The 19,370-nt window shown below is 59.9% G+C and overlaps 2 protein-coding genes across 2 annotated transcripts in view; both read right to left on the bottom strand.

Annotated features, from left to right (window-relative positions):
* Positions 1–19,370, bottom strand: part of LOC110355552 (killer cell lectin-like receptor subfamily F member 1) — a 201,229-nt gene that overhangs the window by 20,470 nt on the left and 161,389 nt on the right. The gene's annotated exons all lie outside the window — the stretch shown is intronic.
* Positions 557–18,278, bottom strand: LOC102094589 (unconventional myosin-Vb-like). The gene is made up of 37 exons (XM_065041962.1): positions 18,240–18,278; positions 15,441–15,551; positions 14,787–14,949; positions 14,551–14,695; positions 13,888–14,044; positions 13,556–13,696; positions 13,271–13,352; positions 12,964–13,071; positions 12,613–12,725; positions 12,235–12,500; positions 11,972–12,053; positions 11,527–11,667; positions 11,332–11,454; positions 10,486–10,569; positions 9,734–9,883; positions 9,508–9,605; positions 9,286–9,372; positions 9,096–9,207; positions 8,219–8,430; positions 7,422–7,578; positions 7,105–7,344; positions 6,194–6,403; positions 5,975–6,068; positions 5,714–5,859; positions 5,369–5,479; positions 4,738–4,965; positions 4,558–4,655; positions 3,841–4,027; positions 3,556–3,649; positions 3,190–3,345; positions 2,877–3,028; positions 2,504–2,593; positions 2,156–2,306; positions 1,506–1,776; positions 1,254–1,428; positions 1,046–1,126; positions 557–966 (listed from the first exon to the last, which is right to left on the bottom strand). Exons 1-37 carry the CDS (start codon positions 18,264–18,266, stop codon positions 808–810), a joined length of 5,202 nt encoding a protein of 1,733 aa, XP_064898034.1. The 5' UTR covers positions 18,267–18,278; the 3' UTR covers positions 557–807.

Here is a 19,370-nt window from a genome sequence, read left to right as displayed (position 1 = left end):
GTGTTTCTGTATTAAACCTTGTTTGTCCAGAACTGCTCCGTGTCTGTGTGGGAGGGGGAGGGAGCGCAGGGAAACAGCCCCCAGCCCGGTGTCTGCTGAGTTGGGATCCCCCATTGGGAGAAGGGCTTCTCCTCCACAGATTTCTCCTCAGTGCTTGTACAATAACTTCTCTGTGCTTTGCCACCGCCCCCGTGGGACCCTCACTATCCTCCAAAATCCTCTATGGACCACCTGCCCTTTGGGGAAAATGGAAAGAGGAGTTAGGCTGGATTTTAGATTCAGACCCGACTTAAGAGAGAAATGTCTTACAATGAGGGTGGGGGGACCCTGGAAGAGGTTCCCACAGGACATGTGGAAGCATTTTAACTTCAGGTTTGATGGAACTCTGAACAATATTATCTAGTGAAATATCTCCCACGTGCAGGGGTTGGAACTAGGTGACCTTTAAAGGTCTTCTCCAACACAAACCATTCCATAGCTCAAAAAAACCCCAGCAATGGTCCTCAAGGTCCCCCATCTCACCCTGCAAATAGCACAAACACCCCAGACACCAAAGTTATCTGCTAAGACTTTTAATAACCTCAAAGGATTAAAACGTGGCCAAAAGCCCCAGCACAGACTGCCATGGGCCCTGGCTGTGCCACAACATGCACCTGAATTTCAATAAATTCAATAAATTCAAATTTCAATAAATAAATCGCTCAACAGCAGAACAACATGCGCAAAAGTGCTGCCCCCAAACCCCCATGGCCTCCCCACCCCTGGGGGTTCAGCCCCCCCTCCCTGCGGCCCAGGGCCGGGCTGGGCTCAGAGGCGGACGAGGAAGGGCAGGTTGAGGGCAGCGGGGATGTGGAGCTCGTCCAGGCGCAGGGGGGATGCGGCGAAGGGCAGGTGCACGGGGAAGAGGTGGCTGGTGTCCACCAGGAGCTGGCCGGGTCCCCCTCCATACCGCTCCTGCAGCTGCTCCTGTGGGGACACAGGGCTCATGGTCAGGGCTGCCCCAGGGAGGGGGCCCACGTGGGACAGTCCCCCGGGTCACACTCACCTCCACGCTGCTGATGAAGCTGGGGCTGATGCGCTCCTCCAGCCCCACCGTCGGGGTGTAAGCCCGGAGGATCTTCACAACCTGGAGAAGACGATGGGGACCATGAGCAGGGATGGGGTGGGTACATCACTATGTCCCATCCCAGTGCCAGAGCACCCCTGGGGAGCCCCAGGAGAGTATGAGGCAGTGAGTCCCAGCCCCCCCGTACCTGCTGGGGTGACAGCACCGTGCACAGGCTGCAGATTGCTCCAGCGTCCTCCTTTGTCACCTTCTTCACCTGCAGCAGCTGTGCAGCCTGGACCAGGGGCTCCAGCACCTGCTGTGCCCCGCTCTGCTGCAGCCCCTGCACCCGCAGCCACTGCTCCAGCTGGCTGATGTTGTACCTGCCGGGACACTGGGTCAGGGGGGATGCACCATGTCCCCTCTCCCCCCGGTACCCCTGTGCTGCCCGGGGACTGACCGGAGCTGGATGCCGCGGCTCCAGGAGCACGTGTCCTTCCTCAGCAGCAGGTAGTTGAGGGTGGTGCCGCTGACAAGAAAGAGGAGCTGTCGCAGGACCTGGTGGCTCACGGCGGGGGCCAGCCCATGGTGGTCCAGCGCCGCACGGAAGGAGCCCAACTGCTGCAGGAGCTCGGGCAGCGTGTGGGCAGGGGCTGCCGAGGAGCGGCGGCGGCCAGGAGGGCAGGAGGAGGACAAGCCCTGGATGGGCTCACTCTCCAGCATTGCGGCAACTAAAGGGTAGAAAAGACTCATCAGAACAAGGCAGAGACCTGGGTTTGTGTTTCAGGCAGTCAACGCACTGGTGCTCGGTTCTGTATCCCAGCTGGGGATGCAGGGGCCGGTGAAATCTCCAGGACAGGTGGCCCAGGGGCTGGCTCTGCTCAGTGAGGTTTCAAAGGAGGGCACAGGGGAATAGAGCTCCCCATGGCTGCAGCCCAAGGTCCCTGGGGTGCTGAGGCCATTTTAGCTCCCAGCCAAGATGTTCAAGGAGCAGATGGAGGGACCTCCGTTCAGAGTCCACCTTCCCCCTTTGGCACAGCCCCTGCAGCAGAACCAGGATCTCACACCGCTGAACCAGCATTCCCCAGCGCCCCCCAGCCCCGACCATACCAATCATGGGTTTGAGGTGCTTCTCAGCGGTGCGGATGAGCTGCTGGTAGAGCTGGACAGCCAGGGCACCCAGGCTGCGGCAGCAGCTCTGCGGGTCCACGTTCTGCAGGCGATGCTCGTTCTGCTGCGCCGTGTTCCCCTGCCAGTAGCTCTGCGGGCACAGGCTGGGTCAGAGCCAGCACTACCGGGGGACACAGCTGGGTCCCCAAGCAAGAGGGTGAGCCCAGTACATCCCTGACTACCTGGGGTGGGGGCAAAGAGAATGCAGTCCCAGATGGGGACAAACCCTGTCCCCACTAAGCTACCACCCTCCCAGGGAGGTGACAGAGACCAGCAGCCCAGCCCTACCTCGTCCTGGCTGTACTGGCGCAGGCAATTCTGGAGCCGGCAGGTGTTGGCGAGCCAGAGTGCCACCACATCAAAGTCATCGCTGTGCTTCTGCGGGAGGGAACAGAGAGCACGGGGGTCAGCGGGGCTCTGCGGTGACGGCAGCAAGACCTCATGCCCCACGGTAGCTCTGTGAGCCACGTGCACAGCTGGCAGATGATTTTCTTTCTACAGGAGCCCCATGGCACCCAGGGCCACCGCTCACCCCGGAACATGCTCAGGCTGGACACTGCAGTCCGGCACATGCTGTGTCCTGGGGATGCCCCAGTGCCACCCCCACCTTGGCCAGTGAAGCTCCTGCTCCTCAGCCCAGCTCACACCCCAAGCCCAGCACCTTCATGACCCTCTTGATGGCATCGATGGCCGCATCCAGCAGCGCGCGGGCCCGTGGCTCGTCACCGCAGTGGTCGGCATGCCGAAAGCACAGGAAGAGGACGTAGGCCGGCAGGTCTGGGAGCGCCCCAGGGCTGCTCTGAGGTTTGTAATCTGCAGGGGAAAGCAGGACAGTTGGGATCCAGGCAGTGGGTGTTGGGCTGGGCAGGATGCTGAACCAGCAATACCAAAAGGATAAGCCCACACAGTGGGTGGCAAGAAACCTGAACAGGGATCAAGCTGGGGGAGAGAGTCTCCCTCTCTCCAAACCCCACCTGTGATGATGGCCTTGACAATGCGTCCTGCATCCTCCATCCTCCACACTAGCATGGCCTGGGATGTCCCATCCATGGACGGGACCATGGGGGACTGGGATGGGACCAGAGCAGATGTTGCCAACTCCTGCGCTGGCCCAGTAGCCTCTCTCTTCACTGCGGGAGAGGAGAGCAGGTCACATCCTGCTGTGTCCTGACCTGTGGGACCCCAATCAGGTCCCCTCAGCTCAGTCCAAGCTGATGTTCCCCAGCATCTCTGTCTGGGGTGACTCTGCTCCCCATGTTGAGGTTGGGTGATGCTCCATCCCAGACCAGGCTGGTCACCCTCCAACCAGCCCCACACCTCCCTCCCATGCGAGCACTTGCCTGTGAGCTCCTGGATCTGCTTGGCATAGGCTTTCAGCTGCTTCTGGAGCTTCAGCATGGTCCTTTCCTGTTTCTCCAGCTTCTGGGCCAGCTCCTGGGCAGGGACAGCCCCAGGAGGGCTCAGCCAGCCTCCCCCAGCTGGACACCCCCACCAGCACCCCGCGATGGAACAAATATGGGGGATGCAACAGGGTCCCCCACATTGCTCCCAGCAGCTCACCACAGGACACAGGGCAGAATGCAGCCCCAAGCCCAGTCCTGCCTGTCCCAGTTCCCCCTCCTTACCCAGTTCTCTTCCTTGAGCCGCAGGACATGCGTCTGCAGCCCGTCCTGCCCCTGGTGCCGCTGCAGGTCCTGGATGAGAGCCGCCTGCTGCTGGCTCAGCTGCTTGAGGGAGCAGATGTCGAGGTGCAGCCCTTCCACCTCCTCCTCGTGCTGCTGCTTCTCCTCCCGCAGCTGACTCGCCAGCAGCCTGTGCATGTAGACCCAGGGAAACTGAGGCACCAACCGCCAGCTGCTACACAGGGTGTTCTTCCCCCAAAACCTCAGAGCTGGGAACTCCCCCCCACCCTGGAGGCAGCACAGACCCCACTGTGCTAATGGAGCATCTCCCCTTGATCTGTTCTGAGCCCAGAGCACACGGGGCACATCCCAGGGACAGGGTACACCAGCCCTGCCCTCTTAGGAGGCTCCTGCTGAGCCCAGGGCATCCCATCTGCTCATGCTACGCCTGTGCTTGGAGCAAGCAGGGGATGATCCAGCCCCCAAAAAAACACAGCCAGGGCAACTCCATGGTCAGTGAGGCAATGAGGGGCTGCCCGCCCTTTTTCTCCTAGCACAGCTGGTGCTAAAGTACCAACAGCCCCTGAGGAGGTGGCTGCTTCAAAGAGCATTTGAAGCTGCTAAAATACCAGGGAAAGCACCACAAGCAGTGTGGATCCAGTAGCCCCTTGTGAGGAAACCAGCCCCAGCTGGGCACCACCTCCCCGGGACCACACTCACCTGTTGGCAACCTGCAGCGCATCATACGCATGCTTCAAGTCATCATCCGCTGCCACCTTCTCCGGGCTCCTGCCCAGCCCCAGCAGCTCAGCGATGTTCTGCAGATGGAACAGAGCAGGATGAGGCCAACAGCAGCAGCCCGGACCTGACCCTGCTCACAGCGGTGGGACAGGGGCTCACCCTGCGCTTCAGGAACTCCAGCGGTTTCCTCTCCTCCGGCTCCACAGGCGCCTTGGACCTGCGCAGCTCCTCCCGGGTCCGGGCCAGCTCCTCGTTGACAGCACTGAGCTGCCCCAGGAGGAGTCGATATGCCTTCCCAATGGGATCCTGCCCCACGCTGCCGTTCAGCAGCGCCTCACCACTGGGCTCTGGTCCCTCTGTCACCGGCTGCCAGTGCTCCTCCGGCCCCTGTGTGCAGAGACAGGGTAGGGCATGGCAGCCAGTGCTGGGCACCATAGAGTCACAGAACAGTTTGTGTTGAAGGGACAGTCACAGCTCCCCAGTGCCCCCCCTGCCATGAGCAGGGACATCTTCACCAGCTCAGGTTGCTCAGAGCCCCGTCCAGCCTGGCCTGGGATGTCTCCAGGGATGGTTCATCCACCACCTCTCTGGTCAACCTGGGCCAGTGTTTTAACACCCTCAAGGTCAAAATATTTCTTCCTCATGTCCATCAGCAGAACACCTGCAGACACCCCTCCCCATGGGACCAGCCCCCAGTCAAGAGCTCCAGGGCACAGCTGTCCCCATAGCCAGGGAAAGGGACGGTCCACATACCACCTACCTCACTGTCCCCACCAACGTCACCACTAACCTCAGCCTGCTGGTCAGAGCCATCTCGTGAGGGAGCTGTGGATAAGGACAGGTAGCTGCTTTCGGAGCCCAGGAAGCTCTCCGATGAAGGGGATCGCCTCAGGGTGCTTTGCTGAGCAGGCAAGAGAAAACAAGGTTGTTCCCCCACACTCCAAGCACATGCTGGGCCATCAGCTGGAGCAGAGCAGCGACAGCCTCAGGAGGAGGCTTGGGGACCCCCCAGCACGTGAGCTGGGGACCCCACTTCTCCTACAGTGTGTGCCCTGGACCCACCAGCACTGCCACTCCACACAGGGAACCCAGGGGGGTTTGTCCTGGTCCTCCCGTGTCCCTGCCAGCCCCTCACCCTGTGGAAGGCCACCTCGTCCCGCAGGTTCTCGTAGCCCTGCTCCAGGCGGGTGTACTCCTGCACCAGGCTCTGGTAGCGCGCCCGCTCCTCCTCCAGCTCCTGCCGCAGCCCCCAGCTCTCCCGCACCGCGCGCTGCTGCTGCTCTGTGGGGACAGACACAGCAGGCTGGGGACAGGCCAAACCGGGACCCCTCTGCGAGGGGACATGCAGGAACACACCGAGCTTGCAGCACCAGCCCATACCAAAGACTCCTTTTACCTTCCAGATCCTGCGACTGCTCCAACATGCGTCGGATCACAGCATCCTTCTCCTGCCCCAGCTGCAGCTTCGTGGCTTCCACCTCTGCCAAGCGCTGCGGGAAAGCGGAGGGATGGGCACAGTGTTCTCCAGGGAGCACCTCATGGCAGGAAACAGCATGTGGCCAGGTCCCCGAGATCCCCAGCACAACCTGAGCATCCCCCAGACAGACAGACTGACCTGCCTGAGCTCCTCAACCTCCTGGCTGAGGCAGCTCTTCATGCTGAGCCTCTCCAGCTCGGCCAAACGCTCCTGCAGCTGCTGGACCTGGCTGTCCTGGGCCACCTCCTCCCGCAGGTGCTGCACCTCGGCCCGCAGGCGCTGCACCTCCTCAGCATGGGCAGCATTCAGCCCCGAGAGCTGCTCCACCAGCTGCTGCTTCTCCTGGGCCTGGGAACAACGGGCAGAGCACATCAGGCAGGTGACCATGAACAAGGACACATCCCCACACATCTCCCATCAGTGAGGGACCATGTGTACTCAAGCTGCCCTTCTGCAATGAACCTGGACACTCCATTTCTCACCCATCTCTTTGGAGCTCTTGGCTTCTGGCGTCACCCCAAAGTAGGTCAGGCCTGGGAGAGCAGTTCTCCATGACATCCCACCCCACATGGAGCCACGTGTGAGCTTTACAGCCCATTTCCCACCTCCTGGCCAGCCCCAACAGCAGGATTTTCCAGGCCTGCTGCTTCCAACCCCCAGAGACAAAGTCACACCAGAGGAACCCTCCACAGACACCCCCAGAAATGGAGCAGTGTCACCCAGATGGTGACAGCAGATGGTGCTGGCAGGACCACAGTGGGAGAACACACCACACTGAGCTCTTCCCAGTGTGACACTGCTGCACCCAACCCAGCACTCAGGAGGGTGCCCAGCCCCTCCCAGCACCACAGGTCCACATCCATGGCAAGCATTAGAAACCCAGGAATGAGCCCCAGATGCACAAATCCTGCCTGGGGACACATCAGGCAGAGTCAGCTCCTACCTCAGAACTGGGAGAAGGCTGGAGATAAGGGTAGATGTGGCTTTGGCTGCACAGGGACTGGTAAGAAGTGGTCAAAGACCCACCAAGTGCCCAATCCAGCACCCACCTGCTCATCCAGCCTGCACTGCAGCTGGATCACCTTGATCTCCATGCCCCTGTGCAGCTGCTTGTAGTGCTCGACCGAGCGCGCCTCGAGGCGCAGCCGCCGCAGCTCCCGCCGTGCCCGCGCCCGCCGGTAGCAGCACTGCAGGTAGACGACGGCCCCGCGCAGGCGGCCGTAGCGGCTCCGCGCCAGCCAGCCCCGCACAGCGGCCTGGATCACCACGGCTTTCTGCTGCCGCACCATCTGTGGGGGGAGAGATGGGGCAGTAGCACAGCCCCCCAGGTGGGATCGGGGCACCCCCTGCCCTGCCAGGCTCATACCTGCTGGTAAAGGCGTCGGGCAAACAAACCCCGGGCAAAGGCTTGGATGGTGAGGGTGGCCTGGCGTAGGCGGAGGTAGGAACGCCGGGCCAGAACCATCCGCAGGGTCTTCTGCAGCATCACAGCAGCTCTGGTCCTTCGCAGCAGCCTGGCAAACCTGCAGAGAGGACGGACACAGTGACTGCAGGGAGTGCAGAGAGCTGGACAGAGGGTGACAAAAATATTCAGGTCTACAAAGATGCTGTGGGGTCTGGAACATCTTATGATGAAAGGCTGAGAGAGCTGGGGCTGTTCAGCCTGGGGGAGGCTGAGAGGGACATGATCAATAAATATCTAAGAGTGGGTGTCAAGAGAACAGACCAGACTCTGTTCAGTGGTGCCCGACGCCAGGGTGAGGGGCAGCGGGCACAGACTGAAACACAGGAGGCTCCATGTGAACATGAGCAGAAACTTGTTTGCTGGGAGGTGCCAGAGCCTGGCCCAGGCTGCCCAGAGCGGGTGTGGAGTCTCCTGCTCTGAGACATTCCAACCCCTGGAGCCACCTGTGTGATCTGCTCTGTGACCCTGCGGGAGCAGGTGGGGCTGGGGATCTGCAGAGCTCCTGCAACCCAACCAGGCTGGGGTGCTGTGAAAACCTGCAGGGAGGACAGAGCTGGGCAGAGGGTGACAAAGCCAGGAGCCCAGCCCACAGCACAGGGACACCCAGCTCAAAGCCCAGCCCAGAGCCAGCTGACCCAAGGATGAGCTCTATCTCAGCTCATTGAAGCTGCCTCCAAGCCACATTGTCCCATGCTCACCTCCTGGCCAGCATGCCGCGGGCATGGCGCTGCAGACAGACGACCGCAGCGCGTGTCCGTGCAAAGTGTCGCCGCGCCAGCCAGCCACGCAGGTGCCGCTGCAGCAGTGTGCAGGCCACCCGCAGCCGCCGCTGCCGCAGCTCCTCCAGCTGAGCCACCTGGCCAGCCCGGAAAAACACCTTGTTCTTCCCACACCGGTACTTGCTGGGGTCCTGCGTGCAAGGGTGGAGTGAGTGCCAAGGACTGAGCTTTGCCCAACCAGAGTCCCTCAGGAATGATGCTGCTCATGGCACCAACCTCTCCATCCAACCTCCCTGGAGTCCAAGCTCCTCCTCATCTCACCCATTTCCATACCCACTGGGCACCCACACATATAATCATAGAATCATTTCGGTTGGAAAAGACCCCCAAGATAGAGTCCAACCATAGCCCACCCGGCACTGCCCCATGTCCTGAGAACCTCATGTCCGTCTGTCCAGCCCTCCAGGGATGGTGACTCCAGCACTGCCCTGGGCAGCCTGTTCCAGTGCCCCACAGCCCTTTGGGGAAGAAATTGTTCCCCAGATCCAACCTCAACCTCCCCTGGTGCAACTTGAGGCCGTTTCCTCTGCTCCTGGCGCTTGTTCCTGGGGAGCAGAGCCCGACCCCCCTGGCTCCAAGCTCCTTTCAGGCAGTTCAGTCTCCCCTCAGCTCCTGCTCTCCAGCTGAACCCCCAGCTCCCTCAGCCGCTCCATCACACTTGTGCTCCTGCCCCTCATCAGCTCTGTTCCCTTCTCTCAACTCGCTCCAGCACCTCAAGAGCTTTCTTAAAAGAAGGAGAAGCATTTGCAAAGGACACTCTGGTACCACAGCTGCACCCCCCAAGCAGGACCCTCACTTGGAGCAGTCTCTCCAGGGCAAGGCTGCAGATCTGCTTCTTGTTGGTGCTCCTCAGCTCCTCTCTGCTCACCAGAGCCCTGTACCTCTCCAGGAACTCCTGGTACGTGCACCTGTGGGGGGCAGACGGGGGTCAGATGTGCTGTGGCTGGAGGGGGGAGCACCCAGGGTGCTGCTGAAGCAGGGGGTACCTGGAAGGGTATCCCGAGGCACTGATACGGATGGTCTCCAGGACCCCGCAGGCTCGTAGCTGCTCCACTGCCCTCCTGGAGTCAAACCTGGGGCAGAGAGAGGATGACCCAGAATGGATCCCAGCCAGCCTGGCACACTCCAAGCTATGCAGAGCCAGGGCAAGAGGGACAGACTGGGGGACAGCAGTGCCCCACAGTATCCCCAGCCCCCCAGGCACTCACACAAAGGGCTGCTTCCCATCATTGGGTTTGATGCAGCGGACATAGTGCTGCGTGGTGCTACTCAGCATCTCCATCAGGCGCTTCAGGGAGGCTTTGAACTGCAGAGGACAAGGCGATTGGGATCAGAGCTGGCAGGAGCACCCTGGGGCTTGAAGGGTTCCCCAGGCCAGGACACATATGGGCCCACCTTGGGGACTCCAGCACATGTTTCCCCCACACCCCGTACCTGGCTGGAGATAGACTTCTTGCTCTTTTGGCTACTGGGCAGTGATCTGCGGCTGGAGCGACCGGTCATCCTGGGCCCGCTGGACCTGCGGGACTGCAGGGACATGGCGCCTTCCCCTTCCTCCAGGAAGAGCTCAGCGAGCAGGGCAGACTGCGAGAGCAGGGTGTGAGAGCCAGGCAGAGCTCCCAGCCAGCGTCACCCAGAGAGGTACCACCACCAGCAGACAGCCCCAAACCACCACAGGCTCCACAGATGCCAGCCCAGTGCATGGTCCTCAGCCCTGCTACAGCCCACATGTGCCAGAAAATCCAGCCAGATGTGCCAGATCCAGCTGTGCCCCGGTGCTGTTTCCCCCAGGAAAAATTAAGTACAAGCCACAGGCACCTTCCCAGATGCGCTCAAGAACTCTCCAAGATGTCCCTTACCTTCTGCCAGGGCCACGCAGGGTGGAGGGAGAAGTGACAGCGTTACAGATGTGGCAGCAGCAGGACCCTCCAGCCCCCTCAGCAGGGACACGGCCAGATGTCCCCAAGTTGGGGAAACTCAAGGCAGGGGAATGGGGTGGGGAGCACCCACATCTCAGGACACCCTGACCATGGCCAGTGCTGCACAGGGCTATGCCAGCAGACAGACAGGGATTTGCCCTGCATGTATTGTACATTCTACACCATCATCATCCCAGCCCTGGGCTCCTGGACCCACAGGCCACCCAGGCGCTGCCCTACACAGCCCCTACTCACAGTGGCTCTCACCTTGCTGGCTCTCAGCAGCCCCACCAGCTCCTCGGGGACAGCGTCCCTGTTCTTCTCCACAAACCCACCGCACTGGTACTCCACCTGGTGGGAGATGAGGCCAGTGCCAGCATTAGCCTGTTGCTTCCCCACCTGGTTTGGTGCAGGGCTCTGCTTGGACACAGCTTTTGGGAGAAGTCCTTGCAGGAGCCAGAGCTGGTGGTGGCCACGCTGCCCAGCTCCTGCCCTGCTGCAGGGAACCATCGCAGCCAGAGTTTCCATATTTTCACCCCCAGCTAAAGAGCTGCAGCCCAGCACTTAGAATCACAGAATGGTTTGCCTTAGAAGGACCTCCAAAGCTCATCTAGTCCAATCCCCTGCCATGAGCAGTGACATCAAATCATAGAATCATTTCAGTTAGAAGGGACCCTCAGGATCATTGAATCCAACCATAATCAAACTCTAGCACTAAACTATGTCCCTAAGAACCTCATCTATGCACCTTTTAAACATCTTCACCAGCTCAGGTTGCTCAGAGCCCCATCCAGCCTGGGCTGGGATGTCTCCAGGGATGGTTCATCCACCACCTCTCTGGCCAACCTGGGCCAGGCTCTCACCACCCTCAGGCCAACAATTCCTTCCTCATGTCCAGCCTGAATCTCCCTCCTTTAGTTTAAAACCATCACCCCTTTTCCTGTCACAACAGGCCCTGCTCAAGTCTGTCCCCATCTTTGTTATCCACCACTTTCAAGCACATTTAGCTGAAACAGAGCCAGCAAGACCCAATCCCAGCTCTAGGTAGGACAGGCTGGGTGCCCACTGGTTCTGAGCCCCCAACCAATGCTGGGCTGTCACAGCTTTCCCTACCTTGCCAGCGAAGTGACAGACAACGAAAGCATCCGTGGGTCTCTTTGGCTTCTGGAAGTGGGAGCTGCTGAGGTGGGTCTGGTAAAGCTTCTGTGCCCAGCTCCCATCACTGCCTTGGGGCATCTGAAAGGCAAAGGGGTCAGAAGAGGGGCTCTGGGTGGCCACAGCTGCCTGGTTCCAGCACTGCTCGCCCACCTTGCACTCCTCATTCAACAGGTCCAGGATGCCGAGCCGGCCCTCAATGAGCTCAATGCATGGCTGGTTGTCACAGAAGTCAATGAAGACCCAAGGGATCTCCTCGGTCACATACTCCTCCTGCTCCAGCTTGAAGATGTTCTGGCGGGCAGGGAGAACAGAGCGAGACTGAGCCAGGAGGGGACAAAGGTGACCAGCTACCCAGTACACCGCAGGTAGGGGTTTCCATATGACACCAGAGCAGCCCTTCTGGAGCAGGAGCATTTTGGGAGAAAGGAGGGGACCATGCCCAGCTCCAGCAGCCTCCCAGAGCCCCATGTTTGCAGGGACTGAAGCACCAGCCACATTTCAGGCAGAGAGCATCAATAGCAACATTATGGCAGGGATGCGCAGGGCCCACCCTCAGGTACCAACCAGCAAGGAGGCACATCTGGGTGACACTCACCAGGTTGAAGAGCTGCTGCAGCTTCTCGTTGGCATAGTTGATGCAGAACTGCTCAAAGCTGTTAAGCTCAAACATCTCAAACCTGCGGGAAGCAGAGACCTGCCTGAGGGACCTGCCAGGCAGAGCCACCCACCCAGCCCCACTGCAGGGACTGGTGCTGCCCCACATCCCAGCCAGAGCAGTTGGTGGCTCCAAACACACAGCTGACACAGGACCAGGACCACACTCTTCCGTACAGCCCAGCAGATGGGATCTGCTCTTACCCATAAATGTCCAGGATGCCAATGGAGGTATGGTGGCCCTCCAGCGACCGCAGGGCACGGTTGACTCTGCTCACCATCCACTTGAAGACCTGCCCGTACATATGCTTGGCCAGAGCATCCCGCGAGTCGAGCGCCTGCTGCCTGGAGAGGGACTTCAGGTAGGTCTCACCAGCAGTCACCAGCTTGCGGTGGCAGAGCCAGCGCGTCACCTGTGACACCTCGACGCCCAGTAGTGAGCAGAACATCTCTAGGGCTTCATCATCAGGCTGTAAGGGGACAGACGCTGTCACCACGGCATTGCTGAGATGTGGCTCCTGCAGCCAGCACAGCTCAGGGGACAGTTGGGACATGGGGTGCAGGCAGCAGGTTGTCACCCACCTCCACGAAGCAGCCGTCCCCTCGGCGGTCCCTCCCTCTGACCATGATGTTCCCCAGGTGCAGGATGGCAGCCAGGATGCTGTACAGCTCCAGCTGCTCATCCTCAGGGACACCTGCGGTGACAACCCAAGCATGAGGGACCTCCCAGGCTCCCCCAACCCATGCAGGTCTGAAACGCTGCATTACACAGCCCAGGGCAATGGGAATGGCCGGTGACAACAGGGTTCCCAGCACTGGGGTGTCTGGCACCAGCAACTCTTCACCAGCATCAGGGTGAGGGTGATGGGACAACCAGCCCTGGGGACCAGCCCTGCCCACCCCCTCCCCACCTGTGCCCAGCCAAGACAGTACCCAGGAGCGAGAAGGCATGCCGTGTGTTCTCCAAGTCAGCCACATCACTGGTGCTGCAGGCAGCGGTGTCCTGGCCCTGGCAGGTGTAGTGGAAGGACTCCGCCCCACCTGCAGGTGACATGTGTCAGGCTGTGAACCAGCACAATCTGTTCCAGGGGCTCCCAATCACCCACATCCCACCCCGGGGTGCCCACCAGCAGCAGAACCTCCTCCAGCACCCGGCTAGAGGGCAGCAGGGCCTGGCACTGCCCAGCATGGGACAGGCCAGCAGCAAGCTGTGACACGAGGGGGACATGGGGGCACTCACGGAGACCCAGGCCCTGGAGCTCAGGCAGGGTGGCTGAGGTGCAGAGCTGGTAGAAGATGTGATAGTTCCTCTCTGCTTTCGCCTGTGGATGATCAAGGAAAATCCCTGAGAAACCAGGTCACAATGGGCCACTCCGCTCCCCTGCACCAGTGCTGCAGCCCCAAATTTAGGGACAAGGGACACCTTCCCTCTCCCAGCAGCTCTGAGGGATAACCAGCAGGAGCACCTTCTTACTCAGAGGATTTGGGCTCTCAGTCCTGTCCACACACCACCCCAGAGACCCACCTGGAAGGTGACACGGGACTTCTCCAGCAGGTAGGTTTTGATGGTGGCCCCTGTGACACGCGCTTGGCTGAAGCCGATCTCGATGTACTTCCCAAAGCGGCTGCTGTTGTCATTCCTGGCTGTCTTCGCATTTCCAAAGGCCTGGTGGGGAAGGAGGGCAGGAGGTTTTAGTTTGTCCCAGATGTCCAGGTGCTCTGGAATAGGTCAGTCCCCTCCTGACATTTTACAGAGGGGACAGATATGGCATCACAGCAGGGTACAGGCCATGAGGAGCACAGTGACAGCCTGCAGGGACCCCCCAGCTGTCCCCATGGGTGTCCCTGGGGACTCACCTCCATGAGCGGGCTGGAGGCCAGCACCTTCTCCTCCATGCTGGAGTCACACAGGCAGCCCCCGACGGTGGTGAAGTATCTCATGGCATATTTGGCCGACGCCGTCTTCCCTGCGCCTGACTCACCGCTGATGATGAGGGACTGGTTCTTCCCAAACCTGCCAGAGAGGGACATGAGCTGGGGACAACCTGCTACAAAAATGCTCAGCGGTCCAAAACATCTTTCTGATGAGGAAAGCTGTTGAGCTGGAGCAGAGAAGCTAAGCAGAATCTGATCAATGGGATCAATATCTCTGGGTGGGTGTCAGAGGATGGACCAGACTCTGTTCAGTGGTGCCCAACGCCAGGGTGAGGGGCGACGGGCACAGACTGAAACACAGGAGGCTCCATCTGAACATGAGGAGAAACTTGTTTGCTGGGAGGTGCCAGAGCCTGGCCCAGGCTGCCCAGAGCGGGTGTGGAGTCTCCTGCTCTGAGACATTCCAACCCCCTGGAGCCACCTGTGTGATCTGCTCTGTGACCCTGCGGGAGCAGGTGGGGCTGGGGATCTGCAGAGATCCTGCAACCCAACCGGGCTGGGATGCTGTGACCCAGCAGGACCACTCTCCATGGACACACCACAGTTCAGAGAGGGTTTCAGCCCTTCCCCAAATGATGCTCTCACCTCACCATCTGCTTGTACGCCTCTTCTGCCAGCGCAAAGATGTGGGGATCCATGTCCCCCATCTCACGGCCACTGTAGGCGTAAATCACCTCCTCCTCATAAATGGGCAACGGCTTGTAGGGGTTGATGGCAACGAGGATGATACCTGGAGAAAGAGCAAAGGGCAGGAGGGGCCGCTGTCCCCGGGAGCTGCAAGGAAGGGGCAGGAGATGGGAGCAGGAGGGTTTTGGGCTCACCACAGTAGGTGTAGATGGTGTTGGCCTCCAGGAACCGCCGGCGCAGCGAGTGCAGCACGGCTGGCTCGTGCAGGTGGCTCAGGGCCACCAGGTCATCAGCACCCGAGAGGCAATCAGGGTTGCAGAGAGGTGGCAGCTGGGACTCGATGGGGTAGGCCAGCGCCTGTGGGACAGAGATGGAGCGGGACAAGAGCTGAGTGGGGTCAGCCAGCCCTGCAAAGGCAGGATGGGTCTGCAGGAGGGATGTTGTCTGCAGGCCACGTGTGGGCTGTTAGTCATAGAATGTCTCAAGTTGAAAGGGGCTCATGAGACTCATTGAGTCCAGCTCCTGTCCCTGCATAGTCACCAGGAACCACACGAGCTGAGCTGAAGGCCTTTTGGGAATCAGGCAGCAAGGACCAGTTCACCAGGCAGTTGGGGACAGAGGACAGTCAAGGGACACAGGGTACGGTGAGCTAGAACTGGCCATGACAGTTTGGATTGCTGCTCAGACACCACACAGGACACATCCAGGCAGTGTTTGAGCCTCTCCACATGCTGCTGAGGAGCCAGGCTGGTCTGGGCGTGCAGAGGTGAACCATCTCCCATCTGAGGATGCTCAGCCATGGGGGGAACACAGCAGGGACCCACGGGGCCGCACAGCTCCAGCCTTACCGAGCCACCTTCCAGGCGGAGATGGAGAACAGTGTCTCCTTCCTTGTAGCCTCTGGTTATTTCTGCCACCCTCCAGACATCGACAGAGTCGGGGATCCACACCCGGGCACCCTGCAGGGACACGGGAGAGAGGGGATTGCTGCAGAGAGCCATGGCCAGGAGACAAGGAAAGCATCTGTCTGCCAGCCTCTGAACCCAACATCACAGCCCTCCCCGCAATTCTCACTTCAGACAGCCAGCCCGGTACTCAGCATCGCCATGGTGGGGTGAGCCATGGACACAACACACAGCTGCTCTCCAGATGTGCGTGAAGGTGCCTTTGTGGAGCCCCACTGCCCACCCCAGGAAGGTCAAACCTCTGCTGTCCTTGGCATGGGGGTCTCTGCCCCACAGCAAGGATGTTACCACACCTGCTGTGGGGAAGTTTGTGGACGCACAGAAGATGCCAAGCACAGGCATTTCTGAACACCCAGCACACTGGGGACATGGCCACACGGTTTGGCTGGGCAGAGATACCAGGCTTGGAAGCAGGTAGAACCACAGAATCATTTTGGTTGGAGAAGACCCTGAAGATCATCAAGTCCAACCATAACCCAACCCTGTCCCTGCCCCCTGTCCTGAGAACTTCGTGTCCGTCAGTCCAGCCCTCCAGGGATGGACTCCAGCACTGCCCTGGGCAGCCTGTTCCAATGCCCCACAGCCCTTTGGGGAAGAAATTGTTCCCAGATCCAACCTCAACCTCCCCTGGTGCAACTTGAGGCCGTTTCCTCTGCTCCTGGCGCTTGTTCCTGGGGAGCAGAGCCCGACCCCCCTGGCTCCAAGCTCCTTTCAGGCAGTTCAGAGATCAGAAGGTCTCCCCTCAGCTCCTGTTCTCCAGCTGAACCCCCAGGTCCCTCAGCCGCTCCATCACACTTGTGCTCCAGCGCCTCACCAGCTCCGTTCCCTTCTCTCAACTCGCTCCAGCACCTCGAGGGCTTTTAGTTGCGAGGGGCCCAAAACTGAACACAACTACTGCGTGGATCCAGACACCATCACCAGCTCTGCAGACCCAGCAACAGGCCAGAGAACAGGGACAGCAGTAAGAAAAAAATCACCCTGTCCTCTTTTCACCCCCAAAATTCTCAGTTCCCTGGGGCCGCAGCAAGCAGCCTCGTGCACAGGACCCACTCGTACCCATGGGACTCGGTGCTGCCAGCACCCTGCCAGCCTCAGTTTCCCCTCTGCAGACATTGGGTGCTGATGAATTTCGAGTTCTGCAGCACAGTGAGCCCCAACCTCCCTCTGCACTCACACCTGAGCATTAACTCCTCCCTCACACCTGGAGAAAGCCTCTTTGGAGCCACCCCACAGGGAGCAGGACCCCACGCTCAGCACAAGCAGAGCAGCGCAATACCATGGGGGCAGAGAGGCAAAAACTGGGCTAAAAAACCTCACACCCCTGCTGCAGGTACCCCATCAGTGAGCAAGAACGTGAATACTCAGCCCCAAGCTGGCACAGGCTCCCAGGGCAGGGAACCCCAACTTCCAGGCTGAGATGGGAGCACGAATCTGCTTTTGCAAACTCCAGGAGCTATTGCAGAGCGGGAATGGGGCTCTGACACATCACCCCCATCAGTGTGCTGGAGCCAGCCTTGTGCTGGAATCCAGGGCCTGAAAAAACACCCTGGTTTCACCCATTTTGCAAATCCAGGGAACTTGGCTTGCAGCAAATGGCCTGCAATGTGTTAATGCGTTATTAAAGCTGATCAAACGAGCACTGAATAGCCTGCAAATCTAGTGAGGGGGAAGGAAGGGGTTGAACTTCAGGTTCACATCCCAGGAGTCATCAGAAAACTGAAGGTCTGGCTTTGCAGTTGAAATCAAGAGTGGGCTGGGGCCACAAGGGCTGCTCCACAAAGGTGCGTCAATGGGAAACCATTATCTTTTATGAGCAGTAGCTGCTGGGGGTAGTAAAAATTGCACCATGGGCATCTTCCTGGCAAGACACTAAGGGATTTGAGTCTGAAATCACATCTGGACATAAGAGCATCCCTGCCATGGCCCAGCTCCCCTCCGAGGGAGCGCGGGGCTGGCACAGGCTGGAGGTCCCATCACGGCTCCACGGGGCGCTTGGCTCAGTCCCGCAGCCCCTTCGGTCTCAGCCTGGCCAGCTATTTGTGACAAAGCAACACACGATGCCTCAAGCACAGAAACCCTCCTCGCTTTGCCCTGGTCGGCACCTCAATCGCAGCATAGTGGTAGATGCTGCAGCCCTGAACCCTGCAGAATAATGTTGTACCCCCAGGGAGAACGGACCATGTTCTGGGTCTGCCCTACAGCTATAGCGATCATTTCTGATACACAGCAGCAAGAACAATAAGCAAGAACCTGTCCTGCTACCTGCTCACAGCAGCAGCATCCTCATGGTGCTGAGCTGGACCACGGTGCAGAGAGGATGATGCAGGTGAGGAAGTAGCTGGGCAAGGAGCAGGACAGGTGGGTCCCCAGGCAGCACCCAACCCTCCTCACCTGTGGGGAGCAGCCCTGCTAAGTGCTGCGGTTGCCAGACCCCCAAGAGCAGCCCAGTTGGGGGGCAGCACCCACACAGAGCAAGCACCCCACGGCTGACACACCACCAGGCAGCCCGCACCCCACGAGGTGCCACCCAGGAGGTGACCCAAGGGGACACCCGGCCCACAGCACCCGCAGCCACCCACGGGGTTAACCCCCCGGGGGAAGGCACAAAACCCCCCAGGTCTGCAACGAGCACCCCAGGTCCCCCACCAGCACCCCAGGGTGGGACACCCCCGGTCCCCTCACCTGCACATACAGGTCCCCCATAGCCATGGTGCCCCCCCGCTGCTGTGAGCGCTCCCACCCCCGCTGTCCGCAGCCCCTTTATGGCCACTAATTGCTGTTAATTGGAGGGGAGGCGGGTTACGGGCCCCGCCCCGTTCCGCCTCCGGTTCCGCCCCACAGCCCCTCCCGGCCAGAAGATCCCCTGGGTGGGTCCCCCGACCGTAGCACCCCAAGGTCCCTCTCAGCTCGGGCACCCCAAGAGCGCCCTGTGCAGGGCGCCTCGAGACCCCCCACTTGGGACACCCCGACAATCCCCATAAGGGGGACCCCAAGACCCCACTTGGGACATCCTGAGAAGCCTCACTTCCTCACTTCCCCGCAGCCCAGGACACGCCGAACTGCCCACACACACACACACTTGGGACACCCCAAAAGCCCATCGAGGGCACCCAAAAACCCATCCTATCTGGGACACCCCAAAACTGCCCTCATCCAGGGCACCCTGGGCCTCTCTGGACCCTGATCACCTGCACCCCAGGGTGCTTGAGGGGAACATTTTCCCCATAGAAACACAGAACAGTTTGGGTTCATTTTTAAATCATCACTCTGGAGTTTTGCGATCTGATCCCCTTGAGTTTCAGGTGGTTGTGTGGTAGTTAACTCCCCACCAGTAACTGAACCTGCATTGTGTAATGTTGTTGGAGTGCTGAATAAATTTGGATAAACCCTGTTTGTAGTTGGTTTCTGTTGAACAGCTCTGTTTGGAGCTTGTTCCCTGCCCAAAGTGACATTAAGGGGCATCTCTGTGCCCCCCCTATGTCTGCAGTGTCCCTGCTGTCCCCCGCCCCGGGGTCTGACCATCCTGCCTGTTCCTACAGGTCCCTGGAACCGGGCAGCTCTGCTCAGTGTCCCTGACATGGAGTGGCTTTGGGTGGTGGCTTTTGTGGCACCTGTCTGCTCCATTCCCTACAACAGCACTGGGGACGGGGACAATGGTAAGACAAGAGGTAATGACCATGAGCCAGCACTGGCCCTTGTGGCCAGGAAGCCAATGGTACCTGGGGTGGGTTAGAAGGGGGTGGTCAGTAGGTCAGAGAGGTTCTCCTGCCCCTCTGCTCTGCCCTGGGGAGACCACACCTGGAATCTTGTGTC

Source organism: Columba livia, chromosome 27 (assembly GCF_036013475.1).
Source record: "Columba livia isolate bColLiv1 breed racing homer chromosome 27, bColLiv1.pat.W.v2, whole genome shotgun sequence".
Taxonomy (NCBI): domain Eukaryota; kingdom Metazoa; phylum Chordata; class Aves; order Columbiformes; family Columbidae; genus Columba; species Columba livia.
This window is presented reverse-complemented; position numbering and strand designations above follow the sequence as displayed.

What these genes read in the sequence shown, in the direction of transcription:
- LOC102094589 (XM_065041962.1), bottom strand. Translation starts at nt 18,266, where the DNA reads ATGGCTATGGGGGACCTGTATGTGCAG. An exon ending in GGGACGGCTGCTTCGTGGAG is followed by an intron (nt 12,501 to 12,612) that starts GTGGGTGACAAC and finishes GTCCCCTTACAG; the next exon opens with CCTGATGATGAAGCCCTAGA. An exon ending in TGTTGAATGAGGAGTGCAAG is followed by an intron (nt 11,455 to 11,526) that starts GTGGGCGAGCAG and finishes TTTGCCTTTCAG; the next exon opens with ATGCCCCAAGGCAGTGATGG.